We start from the raw sequence: 24,547 nt of genomic DNA on the forward strand, positions 1-24,547 counted from the left end.
TTCTATTGGCGACCTGTACAAAATATCAGTAAATGTCTTGCTCAAGTTGCAAATTATTCATGGATTTATTTAATAATTTCTAATTGTTTTACATTAATTTTTACCGCGTAGGAGACATCTCCATCCCAAACTCGGTACATAAAATTACCTACATCTGAGTCTGGTGCTGACATAGCTAGTTACTGGCTGACTAAAAAGGCTATTTGCTCGAAATTAAATAGTTTCCCCTTTCAGACTTGCAACACCACTCTGCCTTACCAACATGACAATTTAAATTATGCCAGCCTCTACCCTGAACGGAAGTTTGATCTGACCTAGAAGGCTGGATTCTCCTCGAAAGACTAGCGCAGATTGTTTTTTCCAAAGCTTCTCCCCTCCCCCATCATCCAGGCCCTCTGAACAAAAAAGCGTTTAGAAATCGCGACTGAACACAGCCTCGGCTTTTCACGTATCTCCACCCCGTCTCCCTGGAACAATGAGCTCAGAGCTAACAGGAGACCAGTTTATTGGGTAACTACCGCCTCCCAGGCTACTGACTCCGCCTCGACTTGTTCTCTCTAAACCGGTTAGTTATGGAAGCATCGTTATAGGGCCGGCAGCTCTGTGGAATGGTTTATGCCGAGCAGTAAGCGAATGGCAACCCTGTGATTTTTCGACTGTGTAATATATGAAAAATACTAATCATGTTGTTCATGTAAGTAAGGCAAGAAATAATCTGACGTCTTTTATAATTTTGTAATGAAGGTGGTTGTTGGTCACACACTGATCAATGATGGATATATTTCGAATTTAAGCTTGCATTAAATGCAGGGTTGTTTATTATATGCATTTTCTTTAACAAAAAGTTCTAGAAGATAAATACAAACCTAATAATTCTAAATCATAGAAGCAGGTTATACGCAGATTTGCTGAAGCCTGGTGTTTTTGAGTTATTACGGCGTTGCAGTTAATTTGCCGATGATCCCTCACCATCAGCATTTACCGTTTTCAAACGTTTAAACGTTGTCTTCACCGCGGAGTTTAATTTGCTATTTTACGTAATTTGATTTAACATCGTAAAGTGAAATTCAAGTTAATATGTGATGTTGTAGCCCTATTTATTTAACGGCTGTTAATTGCTGAGAGACCTTCTCTGGTTAGTTTGGGTTGACAATGCATTAATGGATTTGATTCTCCATCCTGGAGGCTGATGGGGGAATCATGTGATGAGTTTGTTGAGAATGAAAAAGGTTTGGCAAAGGGGTAGTAGGAAAGCGCAGTTCGGACTTCATCCGAGCGTGAGGGAGCTCGTAGGCCAATGCTCACTGTTATTTCTTGTTTAAAAAGGTGGAACTTTTATAAATGAGGTATAGTACCAGCCAGTTAATTGGATGCAAAAATGAAGCTAGTCTTCACTTAACCCATTAAATAATGTTCACAAGTTTTTCTAGTTGCTTCCAAATAAGAAAGCTTACAAAATAATTTTATCACATTTGCCTTGCAAGATGTTGCAAATTGCTTTAGAAACATTTGAGGCTGCTTGGAGTATAAATAATGTGTGTTAGTAAGGGGAATAAGGGGTTTGAGGAAAGGACTGGAAATAATTGAAGTTGCAATTGTAATTGTACTTTTTAATGCAGAGAATGAATACTTAAAAGTTCAAAGTACATTTATTATCAAAATATGTATACTGTACACAACCTTGAAATGAGTCTTGCAGGCAGTCACAAAACAAAGAAACAGAATATAAGATATTAAAACACACGAGGACTGTCAAACACCCAGTGTGTGAAATAAACAGAACACATAGTGCAAACAATGAAAAGTAAACAAATTACACAGAGAACATGAACTGCAGTTCCCCGCCCCCACAAACAGCCAAGGAGCCAGTTCAGTGCTCATGTTTGCAGGCCAATACTGCCTTGCTGAGGCAATTAAATCTTGCAGAGCAGTGAGCTGGTTTGTTCTTCCTCCTCGGCCTTGACGCCTTGATCAAATTGCGCAAATGGTCAAAAAAAACACCAACACAATGAAGGTGAACTGCAGAACCTCAGACATTGAGTCCACAGCTGTAGAACACATTCAACTCTGAGGCGAGTGAGGCCCGTCCGTCCAGGAGCTGATGGCTGCAGGGCAACAACTGCTCCTGACCCAGGGAGTGCGAGACTCAAGATTCCTGCATCTCCCACCCAATGGTAGTAGTGAGAAGAGAGGAACCGGTCAAAGGTAGGCAGGTAGTGCTGAACAACTCTTTGTTTTCCATCTTTAAAAAAATTTTCAATCTTTATGCTTTAATTGGCACAGAGTAATAGAGCAGACCACAGGTTCATCTTCTGCTTGCTTAATCCCACCCCCTCCAACGATAGCCCACTCGGCTGTACCTCCCTACTTGAGAGTCCAGATTACTCAATCCGATTTACCCCCCCACCCCCCAATGATTGCCCACCCAGCCGTGCCTGCGTACTTGAGAGTCTAGCTTGCTCAATCTCACCCCCAACCATTGCCCTCCTGGCTGTACCTGGCCACCTGAGAACCTAGCTTGCTCAACACCCCCTCCCCCGCCCACAACAATTGCCCACCCGGCCGTACCTACATACTTGATAGTCTAGCTTGCTCAATCCCATCGCCCCCCCAACGATTGCCCACCCGGCCGTATCTGCCTACTGTAGAGTCTAATTTGCTCAATCCCCCGCCCCCCCCCCCGCAGTAATGAACCTGTCATTACAAGTTGTCAGTAATCAATACAATTTAATAGGTGGAAGATTTGGAGTGGAATTGAGGACAAAAGCATCTGATCCTTTGATTCCCAGGTCTTCTTATTACTCTTTGCAATTTTCACTGGCATTAAAGTAACCTTACAATGTCAGTGCCTACTTTTTTGAAGAGGGAACCAAGGGAATTGATGAGGGCAGGGCAGTGGATGTTGTCTTTATGGATTATAGCAGGACTTTTCACTGATGGATGACAGCAGAGAGGATAGACATGTCCCACAAAGGAAAAAGTTCTCTAATGACGGGTAAGCAACCATGGCTGACAAGGGAAGTTAAAGACTGCATAACAGCCAAGGAGAAGGCATACAAAGCAGCAAAAATGAATGGGAAGTTAGATGATTGGGAAACTTTTAAAATCCAGCAAAGGACATCTTTTAAGAAGGGAAAAGATGAAATATGAGGGCAAACTAGCCTATAATAAAACATAGGATACCAAAAGTTTTGTCAGTTATATAGAGAGTACGAAGGAGGTGAGAGCTTATATTCAACCATTGGAAAATGATGTTGGTGAGATAGTAATGGGGGCAAAGAAATGGCAGATGAACTTGATGGGCATTTTGCATCTTGCTTCACTGTGGAAGACACTTGCAGTGTGCCAGAGGTCCATGACTGTCTGGGAACAGGAGTGAGTGCCATTGCTATTACAAAGGAAAGAAGTGCTAGGCAAACTGAAAGATCTTGAGGTGGATAAGTCATCTGGACCAGATGGACTACATCCCAGAGTCCTGAAAGAAGTATCTGAAGAAATAACAGATGCATTGGTCATGATCTTTCAAGAATCACTTGATTCTGGTAAGGTCCTGAAGGACTGGAAAATTGCAAATGTCATTCCACTCTTGAAGAAGGGAGGAAGACAAAAGAGAGGAAATTATAGGCCAGTTAGCCTAACCTCAGTGGATGCGAGAGTGTTGGAGTCTTTTATTAAGGATGAAGTTTCAGGGTACTTAGAGACCAATGACATGATAAGTCAAAGTTAGCATGGTTTCTGTAAATGAATATCATGCCTGACAAATCTGTTAGAATTCTTTGAGGAAGTAACAAGCAGTGTGGCTGAAGGAGAGGCAGTGGATGTCATTAACTTGGATTTTCAGAAGGCATTTGATAAGGTGCCAAACATGAGGCTGCTTAACAAGACAAAATCCTATGGTGTTACAGGAAAGATACTGACATAGATAGAGGAATGGCTGACAGGCAGGAGGCAGTGAGTGGGAATAATCTGTAAACCAAGTTGGGTATATGCAGAAAATGTGAAATTAAAATATGTATTTATATTATCATGTTTATTCTATTGCAACCCTAAGCAAGTCTACAGGGAGTTTGGTCTCATCAAGTAGGACATCAATAGCGTAGCTCTTTAGCAGCCAGCCTGCTAGTTTAAATAATGTTAGCTATGCTAATGAACGAAAGACATCTGTTAAACTCACCTCAACATGTCTTTTACATTTTAACCCACCATGGGCAATAGAAAAGCCACTGTTGCAAACAGTGCAGCGAGCAAAACTGTCATTATTTTTGAGGTCGACTGTAAAGCCCGCCCACAGAAAAAACTGATAGGTCTACTTAGCAGGGGTCCGCAATCGTTTTTGCACTGCAGACCGGTTTAATATTGACAATATTCTTGCGGACTGGCCGACCGGGGGCGGGGGTGTTGATCACAACCGGAATATAGGTGATAAGTCAATTGCATCATAACATTTTAAGTAAAGTTTGGATATTAAACACACAGCACATATTTTCCCCGTATGAACATATAAAATCATTGCAACACACCAATATCGCTGAATCAGTGCGAGCCCTGGGCTTGTTTTCCTGCAACAAGACGGTCCCATCGAGGGGTAATGGGAGACAGCAATACTCGAAGGGGGTTCCTTATGTCCAGTCTATTTCGCAATTTAGTTTTCGTTGCATTCATTGCAGAAAACTCCGCTTCGCAGCGATATGATGTTGGAAATGGAAGCAACGTCTTCAGTGCTTTTGTGGCTATCTCAGGATATTTAGCCTTGACTTTGATCCAGAATGCCAGCAGAGATGTTACGTCAAACATACTTTTCAGCCCGCCGTCGTTTGCAAGCTCGAGGAGCTGATCTATTCCCGCACTGACATGGATGATTCACCGGGGACATTCACAAGTGGGTCATGGACCCATTCCTTTGCACGTCTCGGGTCACTGATGACCTCGCGTGCGTTCAAATTCAACAGTGTGTGATAGGGAATGAGGAAAAGTGCAGCTGACTCATATCACCAAATCATATTGTTTCCTCGTGACTTGGTGGTTGGGGGCCACTCTTAGCACGAAGAGAGACCAATCAGGATGCTTGCTCTCCCTCTCCCTCTCAAAAAAGTCTATTTCCGGGATATTGTATATAATTTCCGGGTGTCAGGGAGCCACTATCGATATGTGGGAGACTCCCAGAACTTCTGGGAGAGGTGGGATGTCTGAAAATGCATCAGTGCAGTCAAGTGTGTTAAATAAAGTTGCTACACCAGTATAACAAAGCACATGGAGATTTCGGACTAGCCACATGTGCACAGCAATCTTTTAAGGCAACCTGTCGAGGGGCCTTTAACGCCTTCTTCCTTCCAGCTGGAAACAACAGGCACAATTCTCAATTCCACCTGGTTACAGTAGATTGGGAAAACAATTTGGCAGGACCTGAGAGACTGAGATACAGGGAGAGGTTAGGCAGGCTAGGACGTTAATTGTTAAAGCGTAGAAAATCTTATTGAGGCATGTGAAACCATGACAAGCATACAACTGGTGAATGCACACCGAAAGGAATTGAGAACACTGGGCTTAGGTTTAAAGTGGGAGGGGCAAAGATTTAAAAGGGACCTGAGGGGTTTCTTTGAAAGGCATGTGAAAGAAATTGCTAGAGGATGTGGTTGAGGGAGGTATGATGACAAACAGTTAACAAAAGGTATGTGAAAGAAGTTGCTAGAGGATGTGGTTGAGGGATGTTGAAGAACATTGGTTGAGGTATGATGAAGAACATTTAAATGACATTGGGACAGGTGCATGGATAGGAAAGTAAGAGATGGATTTTGGCCAATCAGATATGTGAGATTAGCCTAGATAGCCATTCTAATTCAGTATGGATGAGTTGGGCAAAAGGCCGGTGTTACCCTCACTTTTGTGAAATTGGCTGATGAGCAAGGCATTCAATTATAAGATTCATAGAATGGTTTTGTCCTTGTCTAAAATGACTTTGAAACTATTGTGTTTCGTGTTCTCATGGTGGTTGTCGTTTAGCTCAGTGGGTTCTCAGTAGATTGCAATGGGGTTGGAACAGCATTTCCAGATCAAACAAGACTGCCCAAAGACAGCATTTTCTTATGGGTGCCATGACACCAGAAATAGGTAAAATGTTTCTATGTTGTCTAAGCCAATTTATTCTGCTCTGTTTCCAGCTGTGTAGTGCCAATTTGAGAAAGAATTCCTCAGCCAGTATATTTGAAAAGAGAAATAGGACGAGTAAGCTAGAAATCAAAGAACCTACCTAAAAAAATTCATTTTTATTTCCTCCTGCTTTTTGCAAAGCTGCTCAAAACCTTAGACGCTTAAATAAATTCAATCGTATTTGTAGATCATAGAAACATAGAAAACCTACAGCATAATACAGGCCCTTTGGCCCACAAAGCTGAGCCGAACATGTCCTTACCTTAGGAATTACCTAGGGTTACCCATAGCCCTCTATTTTTCTGAGCTCCATGTACGTATGTACCTATGATCTGATGTGTTTTGGCTGGAAAATTAGAATATTTTGCTTTTTATAAGACAGGTTTGGCATTTTAAGTGTATTGTGATAGCAAAAGCAGATTAAAATTCAAAATAGATTATAAAATAAACTGTGGATTTACCTTTTAGAGTCCCTATGAATTTTATGCATCTGTGTAAGAAGGCATTAAAAATAGTATCCTGTTGTTCTCAAGTAAATTCTGTATGTATGTAGATGTTCATTAAAAGCTACATCTGATGGGCTTTGGCCAAATGAAATTCACTCGTATAATCTGATCAAATTTAATTACTTGGTGGGCATTTAATATCTGAATATCTGAATGTTGATTGACAGCAGAACAGCAAATCTCATTTCAGCTGACTGCTGCAGCCCTATCCCAGCATCCTTCGCATGATTTGCTGCAGTCTGTTAGCACAGCAAGAAAGATACATCAAGTAAAAAATCTTGTTTAAGGACTTTTGGGTCTTAACACGGCTATAGAAAAGTGGTTACTATAACAGATAAAAGTAGCCACGTTTCTGTTATCTTTGTTTTTCTTTGTCCTCTTAATATGTATATGAAGCATCACTGCGTGAAGAAAGATATGCCTTTGCTCTAAGAATGGCTGTGTTATGGTAGGAATTGCATGTTATTGAAATGAAATTCAACACAATAGGTGGAAACAAGATCTGATTAGCTCATGGCTATTTAAAAGGGTATATCTGTAAATATTACTGGATTATTTAATTGATGTAGTGCATTGGACACTTCTGTGGATATACATTTCTATACGAGTATGGGTAGGATTTATTGGTAAATAATACATTATTGCTGGCTTCTGCATTTTGCAAAGAGATGACTTTGATGTATTGGTATATTTCCATCATCTGGATTTTTAAAAAGAATTGTAATTTGCCTATGTAAAATTTATTTTGCAATTGTTATCATTTATTTTGTCAGCATATATCAGAGCAGTGATGTCAGTTCCTCAGAATAACCTCGGTAATAATTCCTGCTAAGTAAGTTTCATCAGCAAGTTTCATCTGGCATACTTAGGTTAAATCAATACAAGCTTGAAGCCTGATGTGTTGCTTAATCCCTTATTGCTTCTAGCTATTTGTCATTTTACAGATATTCAAAGTAAAGAATGGTCATAAAAATGTTCTACAAGTATAGATACGTATTTTTAAATCTCCCATAATCCAACATGTTTGGGATTTTGGAGGTGCTGGATGATCAGATATTGCAGGTTTGAAGTGTTATTACAGTTAATACTCCATAACAGTTTAATGTTTTTAGTTTGTATGTTTCGCAACTGAATCATAATTTATGCAGGATTTTGGTGCATTTTAAATTGGTGTGATAAGCAAGTCGCTGGCACATCAAATGCTGAACGGTTTGGTTTTTACAAATCATCAGATTGTCAGAGTTTTACTGTTTATTTATTTCCATTGATACTGCTTGAGTTCTGTTGATTTGGATTTCCAGCATCTGCAGACTTTCTTGTGTTTATAATCCAGATACTGTTGGGGGAGGAAAATCTCAGTGGAGTGGTCAGATCTCTGGCTCTCTGAATCAGAAGGGAAGCGGGGAGAAGAGGCAAGATGTGCTGATAGGAATTTGTTAGGGGAACAGAAAGGAGGTTCTGTGGATGAGATTCCCAGATGGTAATTTGCCTCCTGAATGCCAGGATCCGGGGCATCTCAGATCCAGACTTTAAGTGGGAGGGTGTACAGCTAGAGGTCGTGCTCCAATGACATGGGTAGGAAGAGTGAAGAGGTTCTGCTAAGTGATTTCAGAGAGTTTGGTGCCAAGTTAAAGGACAGGGTCTCCAGGGTTGTGATCTCAGGATTGTTACCCATGCTATGTGCTAGTGAGGCTAGAACTAGGAAGATCATCCAGTTTAACATGTGGCTAAGGAGTTGGTGCAGAAGGGGGGGCTTAAGATTTTTGGACCATTGGATTGTCTTCCAGGGAAGGTGGGACTTGTTCAGAAGACATCATTTGCACCTGAACTGAAGGAGGACTAATATCCTAGCAGGAAGATTTGCTAGTGTAACACGACAGAGGTTTAAACTGGAATTGCAGGGAGATGGGAACCAGAGTGCCAGAGCAGTGGATGTTGTCTACTTGGGCTTTAGCAAGGCATTGGACAAGGTCCCGCATGGGAGGCTGGTCTGGAAGGTTCAGTCACTTGGCATTTGAATGTAGTAAATTGATGATGTAGTAAATTGGCTTTGTGGAAGACACCAAGAGTGGTCGTAGATGATTGCCTCTCTGACTGGAGTCCTGTGACTAGTGGAGTGCCATAGGGATCAGTGCTGGGTCCATTGTTGTTTGTCATCTATATCAATAACCTGGATGATAATGTGGTGAACTAGATCAGCAAATTTGTGGATGAAACCAAAATCAGGCTGTACTGGGCAGCAAGAAAGACTATCAGAACTTGCAACAAGATCTTGACCAATGGAAAAAGGATTGAAAAATGTCAGTTGGAATTTAGTGTTGCACTTTGGTAGGACCAATCAGTGTAGGTCTTACACAGTGAACGGTAGGGTACTGGGAGTGCAGTAGAATAAAGAGATCAGGAATACAGGTCCATAATTCATTGAAACTGGCAGCAGACATAGGTAAGGTTTATAAAGAAATCTTTCAGCTCATTGGCCTTCATAAATCAAAGTTTTGAGTCCAGGAGATAAGATGTAATGTTGAAGTTGTATAAGACATTGATAAGGCCTAATTTGGACTATAATGTGCAGTTTTGTCTGTCTACCTGCAGGAAAGACGTAAGTAAGGTTGAGGATATTTATAAGCATGTTTCTGGGTCTGGAGGACCTGAGTTATAAGGAAAGATTAAGTAGGTTAGTACTTTACTCCTTGGAATATAGAAGATTTGATAGAGGTATACAAAATTATGAGGATTATAGATAGGATAAATGCAAGAAAACTTTTTCCACTGAGGTTGGGTGGGATGACAAGCAGATGTCAAGGGGTAAAGGTGAAAGGTGAAAAGATTAAGGGGAACATGAAGGGAAACTTCTTCACTCAGAGGGTCATGAGAGTGTGGAATGAGCTGCCACACAAGTGGTGCATGTGAGCTTGATTTCAATGTTTGAGAAGCTTGGGTAGGTACATAGATGATAGAGGTATGGTGAACTATGATCGGGGCACAGGTCAATGGAGCTAGTCCGTTTAAACAGTTCAACATGGACTAGATGGGCCAAAGGGCCTGTTTCTGAACTCTGTTTTTCTGTGACTGTGACTCTTAACCTTGGGACATCTCAAGTGCTTCACAGTCAGGGGTACTTATAAAATATCAAGTTTAATGATAATTCAACCATACATTAATACAGCTGAATGAAACAGTATTCCAGCAGGGCAAGGGTGCAAAACATACACGGCACAAGGCACACGCACTACATGCAAACATGTAGTCATGCAAAAAATACATATAGCCGAGGTCCCGGAGTGACACATCCTGCAAATGAATATGATTCCTAGCATTCCATTGATGAATGCATGTATGCACTAAAGTGATGGGAGAGGCTACCCCCGCCCCCCCCCCCCCCCCAAATAAGCACTGGACACCACAGTTCTGCATTTTCTCTCCCGGACTGCAGCAGCGAGGAAGCCCGTGGCTTGAGGTCTTGTCCTTGCCATAACAGAGGTCATGCTGCTCCCCTGCCATCTATTGAACCCAACAGACAAGGGAAATGAGCCGTAAATGAGTCGTAAATGATCAATGTTCAACAGAGTCTTGTAATGGTGATCACCCACCCTTAAACTGTACCCCGCCTTCACACACCAACTTTGGTGCCTTCCTGTAGCAGGCAGCAACAGTGGTCCACACCAAGTCCAGCTCTTCCACCAAAGAAGAGGTGGAAGGGGTAGACCTGCAGTACCCAAAGTTGATGGGGTAGACCTGCAGTACCCAAAGTTCTTAAGGTCCAGTGTTGTTTTGCAATCACTCTGAGCACCAGTGCCCCACAAGACTTTGTACTCAGCCCCCTGCTGTACTCACTGTACACCCATGATTGTGTAGCCAAGTTTCCATCAAACTCGATATATAAGTTTGCTGATGACACAACAATTGTAGACCGTATCTCGGGTAATGATGAGTTTGAGTAAAGAGAGGAAGTTAAGAACCTGGTGGCATGATGCGAAGACAATAACCTATCCCTCAATGTCAGCAAGATGAAGAAATTGATTGTTGACTTCAGAAGGAGTAGCGGACTGCAGGACCCAATTTACATCGTTGGTGTGCAAGTGGAACAGGTCAAAAGCTTTAAGTTCCTCAGGGTCAATATCACGAATGACCAGACTTGGTCCAACCAAGCAGAGTTCACTGCCAAGAAGGCCCACCAGCGCCTTTACTTCCTGAGAAAGCTAAAGAAATTTGGCCTGTCCCCTAAACCCTCACTAATTTTTATAGATACACCATAGAAAGCATTCTTCTAGGGTGCATCACAACCTGGTATGGAAGTTGTCCTGTCGAAGACTGAAAGAAACTGCAGAAGATCATGAACACGGCACAACACATCATACAAACTAATCTTCCATCCTTGGACTCACTGTACACTGCTTGCTGTCGGAGCAGTGCTGCCAGGATAATCAAGGACACGACCCACCCAGCCAACACACTTTTCGTCCCTTTTCCCTCCGGGAGAAGGCTCAGGAGCTTGAAGACTCGTACAGCCAGATTTGGGAACAGCTTCTTTCCAACTGTGATAAGACTGCTGAACGGATCCTGACCCGGATCTGGGCTGTACCCTCCAAATATCCGGACCTGCCTCTTGGTTTTTTTTTTGCACTACCTTAGTTTCCGTTTTTCTGTTTTCTATTTATGATTTATAATTTCAATTTTTAATATTTACTAGTTTTTACTATTTTTAATATTTAATATTTGTAATCCAGGGAGTGGGAAGCGTAGAATCAAATATCACTGTGATGATTGTACATTCTAGTATCAATTGTTTGGCGACAATGAAGTATAAGTATAAATTCATCTACGTTAGCTGCACCACTGTCTTCTAGGAGCGTGTTGACCATAGTCTTGGGAGAGCGCCCAGGGTTCATCCTCCCATGCTTGGGCTCCCATATGATGACTAGGCTGGCAGGTAGTTCAGGGTACCGTAGATAGTGCCCCACTAGTTGCAGTCTTCTCGCCTCAATTTTAGTGGTGAGCCATCGGTAGGTCGTCATAGAGCTCCATGTTCGTCATGTGCTGTCGCCAACTCACGTCAAGAGCCAACTGGAGTATTCGTGAATACAAAACGGACATTTAAAAAAGAGAAGAATAACTCTGTTTGGCCCATGAGAGGCTGCTGCATCTGAGCATGCTGCCGTCTTACTGAAAATATGGATGATTTTGCAATGTTCTTAGTGCAGCAAGATCACAAACACCAATGTGATAAATGGAAAATTGGAGTACTCCCTGTTAAATTTAATTCACCTTTCAGAATTTAAATGCTTCTTGATTAACTTCATTTTGTTTTTGGTGAAGATATTCTGATAATACAACACACACAAAATGCTGCAGGAACTCAGCAGGCCAGGCCACTGTACTCTTTTCCATAGATGCCACCTGGCCTGCTGAGTTCCTGCAGCATTTTGTGTGTGTTGCTTGGATTTCCAGCATCTCTTGTTTGTAATATTCTGATAAAGTATGGTCAGGAGAAAGGCTTGAAGTTTAAACCAATGATGATGAAGGAATGAATCGCAGTTTCTAAATTGGGATGCTATGTGACTTTAAGGGAACATGCAGCTGGTGGCATTCCTGTGTAGTTTCTTTTTTCATCATGCTCATAAGGTCATGGATTTGGAAGATGGTCAGAGTGGCCTACGTGAATAGATCCGATGAATTTCCTAGGTGGTACACAGTTGATTTCTGGAGGTGAAAGAAACGATTGGGAGGAGTAGCTGTGTTACGCATGATGCTGAGTATCTTGTGTGAGCGGAACTGTGTTTGTCAAAGTGAAGGGTATTCCATTACGCTACTGATGCATGCCTTGCAGAAGGCAAGCCAGTTACTGAACAATACCCAACTCCAGTTGTGCTTTTGAAGCTACACTGTGTTGCAGGTGAATCCTGCTCGATGGATTGAGCTGAAAGGTCCATTACACACGCCATAACTGTCAGGCCTGGAAAGAGGGGAGGTGAGAGCAGATGGGCCGGAAATAGAGGAAGGATGCGTGAGAGAAGGATCTTTCAAAGCGTCAGAGTAGAAAGCCTCGTGGTGAGAGTAGATATAGCAGAGACAGAGAAGCTAGGAAAAAGAGTCATCCTTGCAGGAGACTGGGTGGAAGGAGCTGTAGTTGAAGTAGCTATGGAAGCATAAACTGGGATGAAAGAAGTTGCACTGATACAGAGCCTATCATGGGATATCTCAAAGTGCTTCATGGTCAGTGGTTCTGAGAAGCATCCTGTTCTAGGGGCAGGGGAGGGGGTTAGGGGGGATAGGGGCAGGCGTAGGGTGGGGGAATGGGGGTTGGTTAGAGGCAGGTGAGGGCAGGGTAGAGGCGGGAGTGGGTGAGGAGTAGGGAGGGGTGGTAGGGGAGTGGGGGAGGAGGGAGTGGTAGGGGAGGGGGCAAGAGTGGAGAGGATGAGTAAGAGGAGAAGGGAGGAGGAGCGGGGAGAAGGGAGAAGTGGAGGAGGAAAGGGAGAGGGAGTAAAGGGAGGGGAGGGGGAGGGAGAAGTGGTGAGAAGAGGAAAGGGGAGAGGGATAGGCAGAAGTGGGGAGTTGATGGAGAGAGAGGAGGAGGAAAAATGGGGAGGGGGAGTGTGGAGAGAGGAGGGGAGGGGTGTGAGGGTGGAAGTGAGGGGGGAGTGAAGAGCGGATGGGGTGAGGGAGAAGAGGAGGAGAGGGGTATGTGAGATGAGGGAAGGAGAGGGGAGGGAAGGGTTAAGGGGGAAGTAGATAGGGAGGAGGGTAAGGGGGAAGAGAGAGAGGAGGGCTGGAGTGGGGATGGGAGAAGAGATTGGTGGATGGGCAGAATAACAATGGTAGTTCTTTTCCTATGAAAGATGCTTCTCGACTTGCTGAGCATCTTCAGTCTCCTTGATTCTGCACCCTACTCTGAATTAGTCAGGGTATTTGCTTACTATTTACTGCTGCTAAAGTTTCTTGTGTTCAGTTTTGGTGCTATGTCCTTTTTTAACAACATTTAAATTTGCTCTAGGTTCACACGGACTGATGGGTGAGTTACTAATGATCATGTCCTGAACTGGTCAATGCAGGTTGTCAAATAATTGCTTCAATGATCCCTTATAATCATTATAAACTTACCTGATAGCTACATGGTTTTATTGACTTGAAGTTGTGAGAAAATGTGTTGTCATTTGAATGGAGTATTTTTGAAGTTCATATTTATTGTTCTGTCTCTTCCTTGCAGTGTGCTAGGTGAGGCCAAACTGAACCCACATGTCAGTGCTTTAGGATGGCCAGTGACCGCTCAAGCATTACCAGTCCTGTGGTACGCCAAATTGACAAACAGTTTCTGATCTGCAGCATCTGCCTGGATCATTACAAAATTCCCAAAGTTCTTCCTTGTTTACACACCTTTTGTGAGAGGTAGGTGACACCTTTTCAAATTTGACGGGTTTGTGGAAACCGAAACAAAAACTAAACCTGAAGATCATAAGACAAAGGAGCAGAGTGAGGCCATTTGGCCCATCAAGTCTGCTCTGCCATTCAATCATGAATTATCCTTTCTCCCCTCCTCAGCCCATTCACTGGCCTCTCCCTGTAACCTTTGATGCCCTGGCTAATCAAAAACTCTGCCGTAGATACACCCAATGACCTGGCCTCCACAGCTGACTGTGGTAACAAATTCCAGAAATTCACCACCCTTTGGTGAAAGAAATTTCTCCGAATCTCTGTTTTAAATGGACACTTCTCCACCCTGAGGCTGTGCCCTCTTGTCCTAGACTCCCCCACCATGGGAAACATCCTTTATCACATCTACTCTGTCTAGGTATTTCAACATTCAAAAGGTTTCAATAAGATCACCTCTCATCCTTCTAAATTCCAGGGAGTACAGGCACAGAGCCATCAAACAACCCTCACAGGATAACTCTTCATTCCCGGAATCATCTTTGTGAACCTCCTCTGAATCCTCTCCAATGCCAGCACATTTCTTAGATAAGGAGCCCAAAACTGTTCACAATACTCAGGGTGAGGCCTCACCAGTGCCTTTAAAGCCTCAGCATCACATTTCTGCCCTTGTATTCTAGACCACTTGAAATGAATGCTAACATTGTATTTGCCTTCCTCATTCACTGACTCTCCAGGTTAACTTGCAGGTTGAGTTGGTGGTGAGGAAAACAAGTGCCATGTTAGCATTCATTTCAAGAGGTCTAGATTACAAGAGCAGGGGTGTGATGCTGAGGCTTTATAAGGCACTGGTGAGGCCTCACCTTGAGTACTGTGAACAGTTTTGGGATCCTCATCAAAGAAAAGATGTGCTGGCATTGGAGAGGGTTCAGAGGAGGTTCACAGGGATGATTCTGGGAATGAAAGGGTTATCAGATGAGGAACATTTGATAGCTCTGGGTCTGTACTCGTTAGAATTTAGAAGGATCTCATTGAAATCCTTTTCAAATGTTGAAAAGCCCAGACAGAGTAGATGTGGAAGGGATGTTTCCCATGGTGGGGGAGTCTAGGATAAGAGGGCACAGCAGAGCCTGATAGGTTCTTGATTGGCCACAGCATCAAAGGCTACAGGGAGAAGGCTGGGGAGTGAGGCTGAGGAGGAGAGAAATGGAATAGCCGTGGGTGGAGCAGACTCAATGAGCCAAATGGCCTAATTCTGCTCCTATGTCTTGTGATCTTTACTTTCTCCCTATCAAATTTCAAGTTGAACTTAACCATATTGTGATCACTGTCTTAAGGGTTTCTTTACCGTAAGCTCCCTAATTGCCTCCGGTATTCCTTGTAGAAATTCCTTTCAATATTCCTTGTAGAAATTGCTTCATTACATTTTCGTGAAATTAAAATATCACTAGAATGGTTTGCATAGCATTATTAGGGTGCCAGCGACCAGGGTTTCTGTTCTGGTGTGTTGAGCCAGAAGGGCTTGATTCAATGCTGTGTGTCAAAATGAGCAAAGAAGCAGGTAAGAAAATGAATAAATAATGTGCTATCTTAATGATATTTGTTATCATCACATCTGAATTGAAATCATTTGCAAGGTTTATCAGTGTTATCAATTCCAATGATGTATTACAGGGTCTCAGAGCTGCTGGCATTAGTTTCTTTGCTGTGAATATGCTAGCCAATGTGTGCCACAGCATAAACCACTTATGAAATGAATAGTCTGAAGGTAGATGAGTCACCTGGACTAGATGGACTATATCCTAGGGTTCGGAAAGAGATAGCTGAAGAGATCGTGGAGGCATTAATAATGATCTTGCAAGAATTATTAGGTTCTAGAATGGTTCCAGAGGACTGAAAAATTGCAAATTTCATTCCAAGAAGGGAGAGAGGCAGAAGAAAGGAAACAATGGGCCAGTTCGTCTGACCTCAGTGGTTGGGAGGATTATTAAGGATGTAGATTCGGGGTACTTGGAGGCACGTGATAAGATAAGCATTAGTCAGCATAGTTTTCTCAAGGGAAAATCTTGCCTGACAATTCTGTTGCAATTCTTTGAAGAAATAATAAACAGGAGAGAGAAAAGTGGACGTTGTTTACTTGGATTTTCTGAAGACGTTTGACAAGGTGCCACACGTGAGGCTGCTTAACAATTTAATAGCCCATGGTATTACAAGAAAGATACCAGATTGGATAGAGCATTGGGTGACTGGTAGGAGGCAGAATGGAAATAAAGGGAGCCTTTTCTGGTTGGTTGCCGGTGACTAGTGGTGTTCTATCGGGGCCTGTGTTGGGACCACTTTTTATGTTATATATCAATAATTTTGATGGTGGAATTAATGGCTTTGTAGCCAAGTTTGCAGACGATATGAAGATAGGTGGAGGGGCAGGTAGTTTTGAAGAAGTAGGAAGGCTACAGAAGGACTTGGACAGATTAGGAAAATGTATGGTGTCATGCACTTTGACAGAAGAAATAAAAGTGTAAATTATTTTGTAAATACAGAGTAAATTCAAAAATCTGAGGTACAAATGGACTTGCAAGTCCTTGTGCACAATTCACTTAAGTTTAATTTGCAGATTGAGTCACTGGTGAGGAAAGCAGATGCCCACCCAACCTCAGTGGAAAAAGCCTGCTTGCATTTACCCTATCCATACCTTACATAATTTTTATACCTGTATGAAATCTCATTTTAATCAGCTTTGTTCTAAGGAACACAATCCTAACCTCACAAACACGAGGAAATCTGCAGGTGCTGGAATTTCAGGCAAAACACATCAAAGTTGCTGGTGAACGCAGCAGGACAGGTAGCATCTCTAGGAAGAGGTACAGTCGACGTTTCGGGCTGAGACCCTTTATGACCCTATATACCTGGGCCACCACTCTCAGTCAATAATGAACTTGTATTCCCAGATCCCTTTGTCTACCACACTCATCGGTGCCCTACCATTCATTGTGTAAGACCTACCCAGCTTGGTCCTACCAAAGTGCAAAACCTCGCTGTTGTCTATATTAAATTCCATCTGCAATTTTCCAGCTGATACAGATCCCTCTGCCTTCCTCGCTGTCCTTTAGACCCCCAGTCTTGGTGTCATCTGCAAGTTTGCTGTTCGGGTTAACCACGTTATCATCTGGATAATTGATATAGATGCAACAACAAAGGATCCAGCACTGATCCCTGTGACACACAACTAGTCATAGGCCTCCAGTCAGGGAGCCAACCAACTACTCCCACAGAGCCAATATCAAATCCAATTTGCTACTCCATCCTGAATTCAGAGTGACTAAACCTTCTTGACCTGCCTCCAACGTGGGACTATGTCAAATGGTTTACCAAAGGCTGTGTAGACACCATTAACTGCCTTGCCTTCATCTACTTTTCTGGTAAGTTCCTTGAAAAACTGCATCAGATTGGTTAAACATGACCTACCACACGAAACCATGCTGACTGTCCTTCATCGGTCTGTGTCTAATATATATATATACACACACTAGACAACGGGGTGACTCATTGGGGCACCCTTTGAGAGAAGGGTAGTGCAGTCTGATGTGACCAGAATGAACATTAAATTTTTCTGAATGCTATTGATATCACTTTGCTTTGGAAACTGAAGTAGAAAACCTCAGTTTATTAAGAAGAACGATGCTTAGCAAAGCAAATATAGCTCCTCCTCGTTTAACGAAGGACACTTTTAATGGCATCATTTCTGGTTTATCTGCCACCCTTGTGCCTCTTGTCACTCTAGAGACGTGCAGTCCTTTCATCCCCCATCTCTTCATCTCTTCTGTTGTTTGTCTCTGATCCTGGAGATGTGCATGCCTCTCCTCCTCTATCTCTTCTTCTTCTCATCTTTTTTTGTCCTCACTCTTTGATCCTGGAGTCGTGCGGCCCTGGCCTCATCCGATTCTTGTTCTCACCCTCTCCTTGCTGCTTCCTGACGCGGTTTGGCATCATCTCTTGACCATAATGTTTCCACACAGCATAATTAGGCTGACCATTTTTTTTTTTACCCTAATGCTGGATAGAAGATACAAAGCGGTAACACCAAAGGATGCTGATTATTCTTGATGATAACCATATAACAATTACAGCACAGAAACAGGCCATCTCGGCCCTTCTAGTCCATGCCGAACTCTTACTCTCACCTAGTCCCACTGACCTGCACTCAGCCCATAACACTCCATTCCTTTCCTGTCCATATAGCTATCCAAATTAACTTTAAACAACAATATTGAACCTGCCTCAACCACTTCTGCTGGAAGCTCATTCGACACAGCCACCACTCTGTGAATAAAGAAGTTCCCCCTCATGTTACGCCTAAGCTTTTGTCCTTTAACTCTCAGTTCATGTCCTCTTGTTTGAATCTCCCCCATTCTCAATGGAAAAAGCCTATCCACGTCAACTCTATCAATCCCCCTCATAATTTTAAATACCTCTATCAAGACCCCCTCAACCTTCTACACTCCAAAGAATAAAGACCTAACTTGCTCAACCTTTCTCTGTAACTTAGGAGATGAAACCCAGGCAACATTTTAGTAAACCTCCTCTCTACTCTCCCAATTTTATTGACATCTTTCCTATAATTCGGTGACCAGAACTGTACACAATATTCCAAATTTGACCTTACCAATGCCTTATACAATTTTAACATTACATCCCAAATCCTGTACTCAATGCTCTGATTAATAAAGGCCAGCATACCAAAAGCTTTCTTCACCACCCTATCCACATGAGATTCCACCTTCAGGGAACTATGCACCATTGTACCTAGATCCCTCTATTCTACAGCATTCTTCAATGCCCTACCATTTACCATGTATGTCCTATTTTGATTAGTCCTACCAAAATGTAGCACCTCACATTTTTCAGCATTAAACTCCATCTGCCATCTTTCAGCCCACTCTTCTATTTGTCCTAAATCTCTCTGCAAGCTTTGAAAACCTATCTCATCATCCACAACACCACCTATCTTAGTATCATCTGCATATTTACTAATCCAACTTACCACCCCATCATCCAGATCATTAATATATATGACAAACAACCTTGGACCCAGTACAGATCCCTGAGGCACACCGCTACACACCGTCCTCCAATCTGACACACAGTTATCCACCACTACTCTGGCATCTCCCATCTAGCCACTGCTGAATCTATTTTACTACTTCGATATTAATGCCTAACGATTGAACCTTCCTAACTAACCTTCCGTGTGGAACCTTGTCAAAGGCCTTACTCAAGTCCATATAGACAACATCCACCGCTTTACCCTCATCAACTTTCTTAGTAACCTCATCAAAAAATTCAATAAGATTTGTCAAACATGACCTTCCACGCACAAATCCATGTTAACTGTTCCTAATCAGACCCTGTCTATCCAGATAATTATATATACCATCTCTAAGAATACCCTCCATCAATTTACCCACCACTGACATCAAACTCACAGGCTGATAATTGCCAGGTTTACCCTTAGAACCTTTTATAAACAATGGAACCACATGAGCAATATGTCAATCCTCCGGCACCATCCCCGTTTCTAATGACATTTGGAATATTTCTGTCAGAGCCCCTGCTATTTCTACACTAACTTCCCTCAAGGTCCTAGGGAATATCTTGTCTGGACCTGGAGATTTATCCACTTTTATATTCCTTAAAAGCACCAGTACTTCCTTTTCTTTAATTGTCATACTCTCCATAACTACCCTTCTTGTTTCCTTTACCTTACACAATTCAATATCCTTCTCCTTAGTGAATACCGAAAAGAAATTGTTCAAAATCTCCCCCATCTCTTTTAGCTCCGCACATAGCCGTCCACTCTGATTCTCCAAGGGACCAATTTTATCCCTCACTATCCTTTTGCCACTACCATAACTGTAGAAACCTTTTGGATTTATTTTCACCTTACTTGCCAAAGCAGCCTCATATTTTCTTTTAGCTTTTCTAATTTACTTCTTAAGATTCTTTTTACATTCTTTATATTCCTCGAGTACCTCATTAACTCCAAGCTGCCTATATTTATTGAAGATCCCTCTCTTTTTCCGAACCAAGTTTCCAATATCTCTTGAAAACCATGGCTCTCTCAAACTTTTAACCTTTCCTTTCAACCTAACAGGAACATAAAGATTCTGAACCCTCAAAATTTCACCTTTAAATGACCTCCATTTCTCTGATGCATCCTTCCCATAAAAGAAATTGTCCCAATCTACTCATTCTAAATCCTTTTGCATCTCCTCAAAATTAGCCTTTCTCCAATCAAAAATCTCAACCCTGGGTCCAGACCTATCCTTCTCCATAATTATATTGAAACTAATGGTATTGTGATCAACTTTTTTGATGTGGTTGGCACTCTCCTGAATGGATGTGATATAGTCTGCAGCAAAGGGTTTTATGGATGTCTCGAAGTACGTCATTACAATAAGATTTAATTATCTCTTATTGATGGGTGGCTGTGAGATCTGTCCCAATCCTGCACATGCTGATGGTGATTAGCAGAATGTGACCCCTCGAAATAGAGCTGCCCTGCCCTTTTGCTCCGGTAGGTGTCACTGCTGAGGCTGGCCGTGCGCATGTGTCGGGCTGTTGCGTCCCGATTTCCATGATGGCGGATCAGCTCTCGGGTGAAAGGAAGCCAGTTGATTTTTGCGAATGAGCAATTTTATAGGAATAAAATAGGAATAACCCTGAACTTTGCCTGCATTCTGTAATTGGCACATTTTAATTCGATTTAGCCAAAAAAAGTCATAGTCATACTTTATTGATCCCAGGGGAGATTGGTTTTCGTTACAGTTGCTCCATAAATAATAGTCATAGAACCATAAATAGTTAAATAGTAATATGTAATTTATGCCAGGAAATTATGAAATAATATGAATAAATATCGGCACAGGGTGTCTGACCCTCCAAGGGAGGAGTTGTAAAGTTTAATGGCCACAGGCAGGAATGACATCCTATGACGCTCTGTGCTGCATCTTGGAGGAATGAGTCTCTGGCTGAATGTACTCCTGTGCCCACCCAGTACATTCTGTAGTGGATGGGAGACATTGACCAAGGTGGCATGCAACTTAGACAGAATCCTCTTTTCAGACACCACCGTGAGAGAGTCCAGTTCCATCCTCACAACATCACTGGCCTTACGAATAAGTTTGTTGATTCTGTTGGTGTCTGCTATCCTCAGCCTGCTGCCCCAGCACACAACAGCAAATATGATAGTACTGGCCACCACAGAGTCGTAGAACATTCTCAGCACCGTCCGGCAGATGTTAAAGGACCTCAGTCTCCTCAGGAAGTAGAGACGGTTCTGACCCTTCTTGTAGACAGCCTCAGTGTTCTTTGACCAGTCCAGTTCATTGTCAATTCGTATCCCCAGGTATTTGTAATTATTTGTAATCCTCCACCAGGTCCACACTGACCCCCTGGGGTCACTGGTACCTTAGCTCTCCTCAGGTCTACCACCAGCTCCTTAGTCTTTTTCACATTAAGCTGCAGATAATTCTGCTCACACCATGTGACAAAGTTTCCTACCGTAGCCCTGTACTCAACCTCATCTCCCTTGCTGATGCATCCAACTATGGCAGAGTCATCCGAAAACTTCTGAAGATGACAAGACTCTGTGCAGTAGTTGAAGTCTGATGTGTAAATGGTGAAGAGAAAGGGAGACAAGACAGTCCCCTGTGGAGCCCCAGTGCTACTGATCACTCTGTCGGACACACAGTGTTGCAAGCACACGTACTGTGGTCTGCCAGTCAGGTAATCAAGAATCCATGACGCCAGGGGAGCATCCACCTGCATCGCTGTCAGCTTCTCCCCCAACAGAGCAGGGCGGATGGTGTTGAACGCACTAGAGAAGTCAAAAAATGTGACCCTCACAGTGCTCGCTGGCTTGTCCAGGTGGGCGCTGTAATGCACCGTTTGCGCTAATTGGAGGTCACAAACAGACAGAGCATGAGAATTTTAGTAGTGTGTGTATGGTATGGTATGGTATGAACAACCTCAGCTATTTTCCAATCCTCTGGCACGTCCTATGTGGAACATTTGATGACTCTACGCTTCTACTCATGGGAAGAGAGTCTAGAAACGAGGGAACAGCCTCGAATAGAGGGATGTCCATTTAGTAGATTAGAAGGAATTTCTTTAGCTAGAGAGTGATGAATCTGTGGAATCTATCATTCATTCTTCAGGAAACTCCCTGTTTTCATGAATGTTTGTAAAGAAAAGGAATTTCAGGGTGGATAGTGTATATATTTTTCTGGCATTAAATATACCTCTTGAAACCTATTGAATTGGTTGAGTTATGGGGTATATTTAAGGAAGGTGTTGTTTATAGATTTTTGATTAGTCTGGGCAGGAAGGGATATAGGAAGAAGGCAGGAGATTGGGGCTGAGAGGAAAATGGATCAGCCATGATGAAATGGCAGAGCAGACTTGATGTGCGAAATGGCCTAATTTTGCACCTATATCTTGTGGTCTTATGGTCTTAAGCAACACACAAATGCTGGAAGAACTCAGAGGATCAGCAGCATCGATGGAGGGAAATGAACAGTTTAGGGCAGAGATGCTGAAGAATATACAAAAGTGTAATGTGAAAGTCGTTTGTCTTCCTACAGTGGCATTGCAACCTGCTGAGTGATCCCACCAAGAATCAGAATCACTGACATGTGTTATCAAATTTGTCATTTTGTCACAGCAGTATAGTGCAATACATATAAGTTAAAATAAGAATATATATATTGTAGTCGCACGCAAATGCGTTACTGAAGATACACACGGAGGCAGAGAGCGCTGAACTCAGAATGCCTTTACTGATTCAAAACCGTGCACTTAAATCTCCCCTCCTGTGGGCCCCTGCGACCCGCGGGGTGGACTGTCCCCGGAAGGTCCGCCCCGAGCGGGTAGTTCCAAACGCGCTACCGTGTGACTGCCCTCAGCTCCCGATGGCGGTTCGAGTCTCATGTGTGGGCCGCCACACCACAACCCCCTCCCCCCAAGAAATGTCCATCGGGGGAGTGGAGCCCCCAGTCTGTGTGGCTTGCCTGGGTGGCTGGCCTCGCCAGCATGGTGCGGGTACCCTCACTGGTTGCTCAATGTCCCAAGTGCACCGGTTTGAGGCAGTCCACTGTAAAAGTCTCTTCCCAGCCACCCACCTCCACGACACACGTGGTTCCATTGTGCCGGATCACCTTGAAGGGTCCCTCGTACGGCCGCTGTAGAGGTGACCTGTGCATGCCCCTGCGAATAAAAACATACTCACAGTCTCGGAGGTCTTTAGGGATGAAGGCTGACGTGGGACCTTGCCTGGCGGTCGGGTCCGGTACCAGGATCCCATGATGCGTGCCGCCGCCGGCACGAACCGATGATAAAAAGTTGACCATCCCTACGAACTCCTGCAGGCCCTTGACTGTGTGGGGCTTTGGGGAACTGGCAGATGGCCTGGACCTTGTCCAGTAAGGGAACTGTGCCATGTCGGTTGACTCTGTGGCCCAAGAAGTCGATCTCTGTCAGCCGGAACTGGCACTTCGCCAGATTGATTGCAGTCTGTGGTCGCTCAGGCATTGGCAGAGCTGGCACAAATGTGCCACGTGCTCTTGGTGCGAACTGCTGGCCACCAGGATATCGTCCAAGTAAATGAAAACGAAATCCAGGCCGGGTGCCGCCGAGTCCAGGAGTCTTGAAAGTTTGGGCTGCATTCTTGAGACCGAAAGGCATCCTCAGGAATTCGAACAAGCCGAACAGGGTGGTAAAGGTTGTCTTGGGCACGTCGTTGGCGTGCACTGGAATCTGATGGTTTCCCCTGACCAGGTCAATTTTCAAGAAGATGGTCGCTCCGTGCAGGTTTGCCGTGAAGTCCTGGATGTGGGGTACCAGGTGTCTGTTGGCAGTTGTGGCGTCGTTGAGCCTCGTGTAGTCTCCGCAGGGCCTCCATCCTCCTGCGGACTTGGGCACCATGTGCAGTGGGGATGCCCATGGGCTGTCTAAGCGATGTATGATTCCCATCTCTTCCATCTTACAGAACTCCTGTTTGGCGAGGTGGAGCTTGTCCGGTGGGAGCCTGCGAGCTCGGGCGTGCAGCGGCGGTCCTTGCGTGGGGATGTCGTGCTGCACGCCGTGCTTGGGGTTGGCCATGGAGAACTGCAGGGTGACTATGGAAGGGAATTCTGCCAACACCCTGGCGAATTCGTTACCCGAGAGGGTCACAGAATCCAGGTGGAGGGCTGATGGCTTGGCTCTCTGAGCTGGAAAGTCTGGAATGTCTGGGCATGGACCAAATGCTGGCCGTTTAGGTCGACCAGGAGGCAGTTGGCTTGTAGGAAATCTGCCCCTAGTAGTGGCTGTGACACCACTGCCAACATGAAGGTCGAAGTGAAAAGGCTGGACCTGAAATGCAATGAGATAGTACATCCGAATACTGGTGCCATTTGCAGCGGTGAGTTTGGGGCTTGGGACCGCGTTACAAGTGTCCATGTTCGGGGGGGGGGGGGGAGTACGCTGACTTC

At 43.7% G+C, this 24,547-nt stretch overlaps 1 protein-coding gene across 3 annotated transcripts in view; it reads left to right on the forward strand.

Annotated features, from left to right (window-relative positions):
* The first annotated feature begins 466 nt into the window (after positions 1-466).
* trim2b (tripartite motif containing 2b) overlaps positions 467-24,547 on the forward strand; it is a 227,051-nt gene continuing 202,970 nt past the window's right edge. Inside the window, exons 1-2 of one of the 3 annotated variants that reach the window (XM_072255852.1) lie at positions 467-694; positions 13,858-14,036. In XM_072255852.1, coding sequence (XP_072111953.1) covers positions 13,903-14,036 — 134 coding nt within the window. In that variant the 5' untranslated portion in view covers positions 467-694; positions 13,858-13,902. Of the gene's footprint in view, positions 695-6,974; positions 7,102-13,857; positions 14,037-24,547 lie in introns of those variants that run through there. The other 2 variants (XM_072255854.1, XM_072255853.1) reach the window with 2 other exon arrangements.

The sequence above is a fragment of the Mobula birostris genome, chromosome 4, assembly GCF_030028105.1.
Source record: "Mobula birostris isolate sMobBir1 chromosome 4, sMobBir1.hap1, whole genome shotgun sequence".
In the NCBI taxonomy this organism is placed as follows: Eukaryota; Metazoa; Chordata; class Chondrichthyes; order Myliobatiformes; family Myliobatidae; genus Mobula; species Mobula birostris.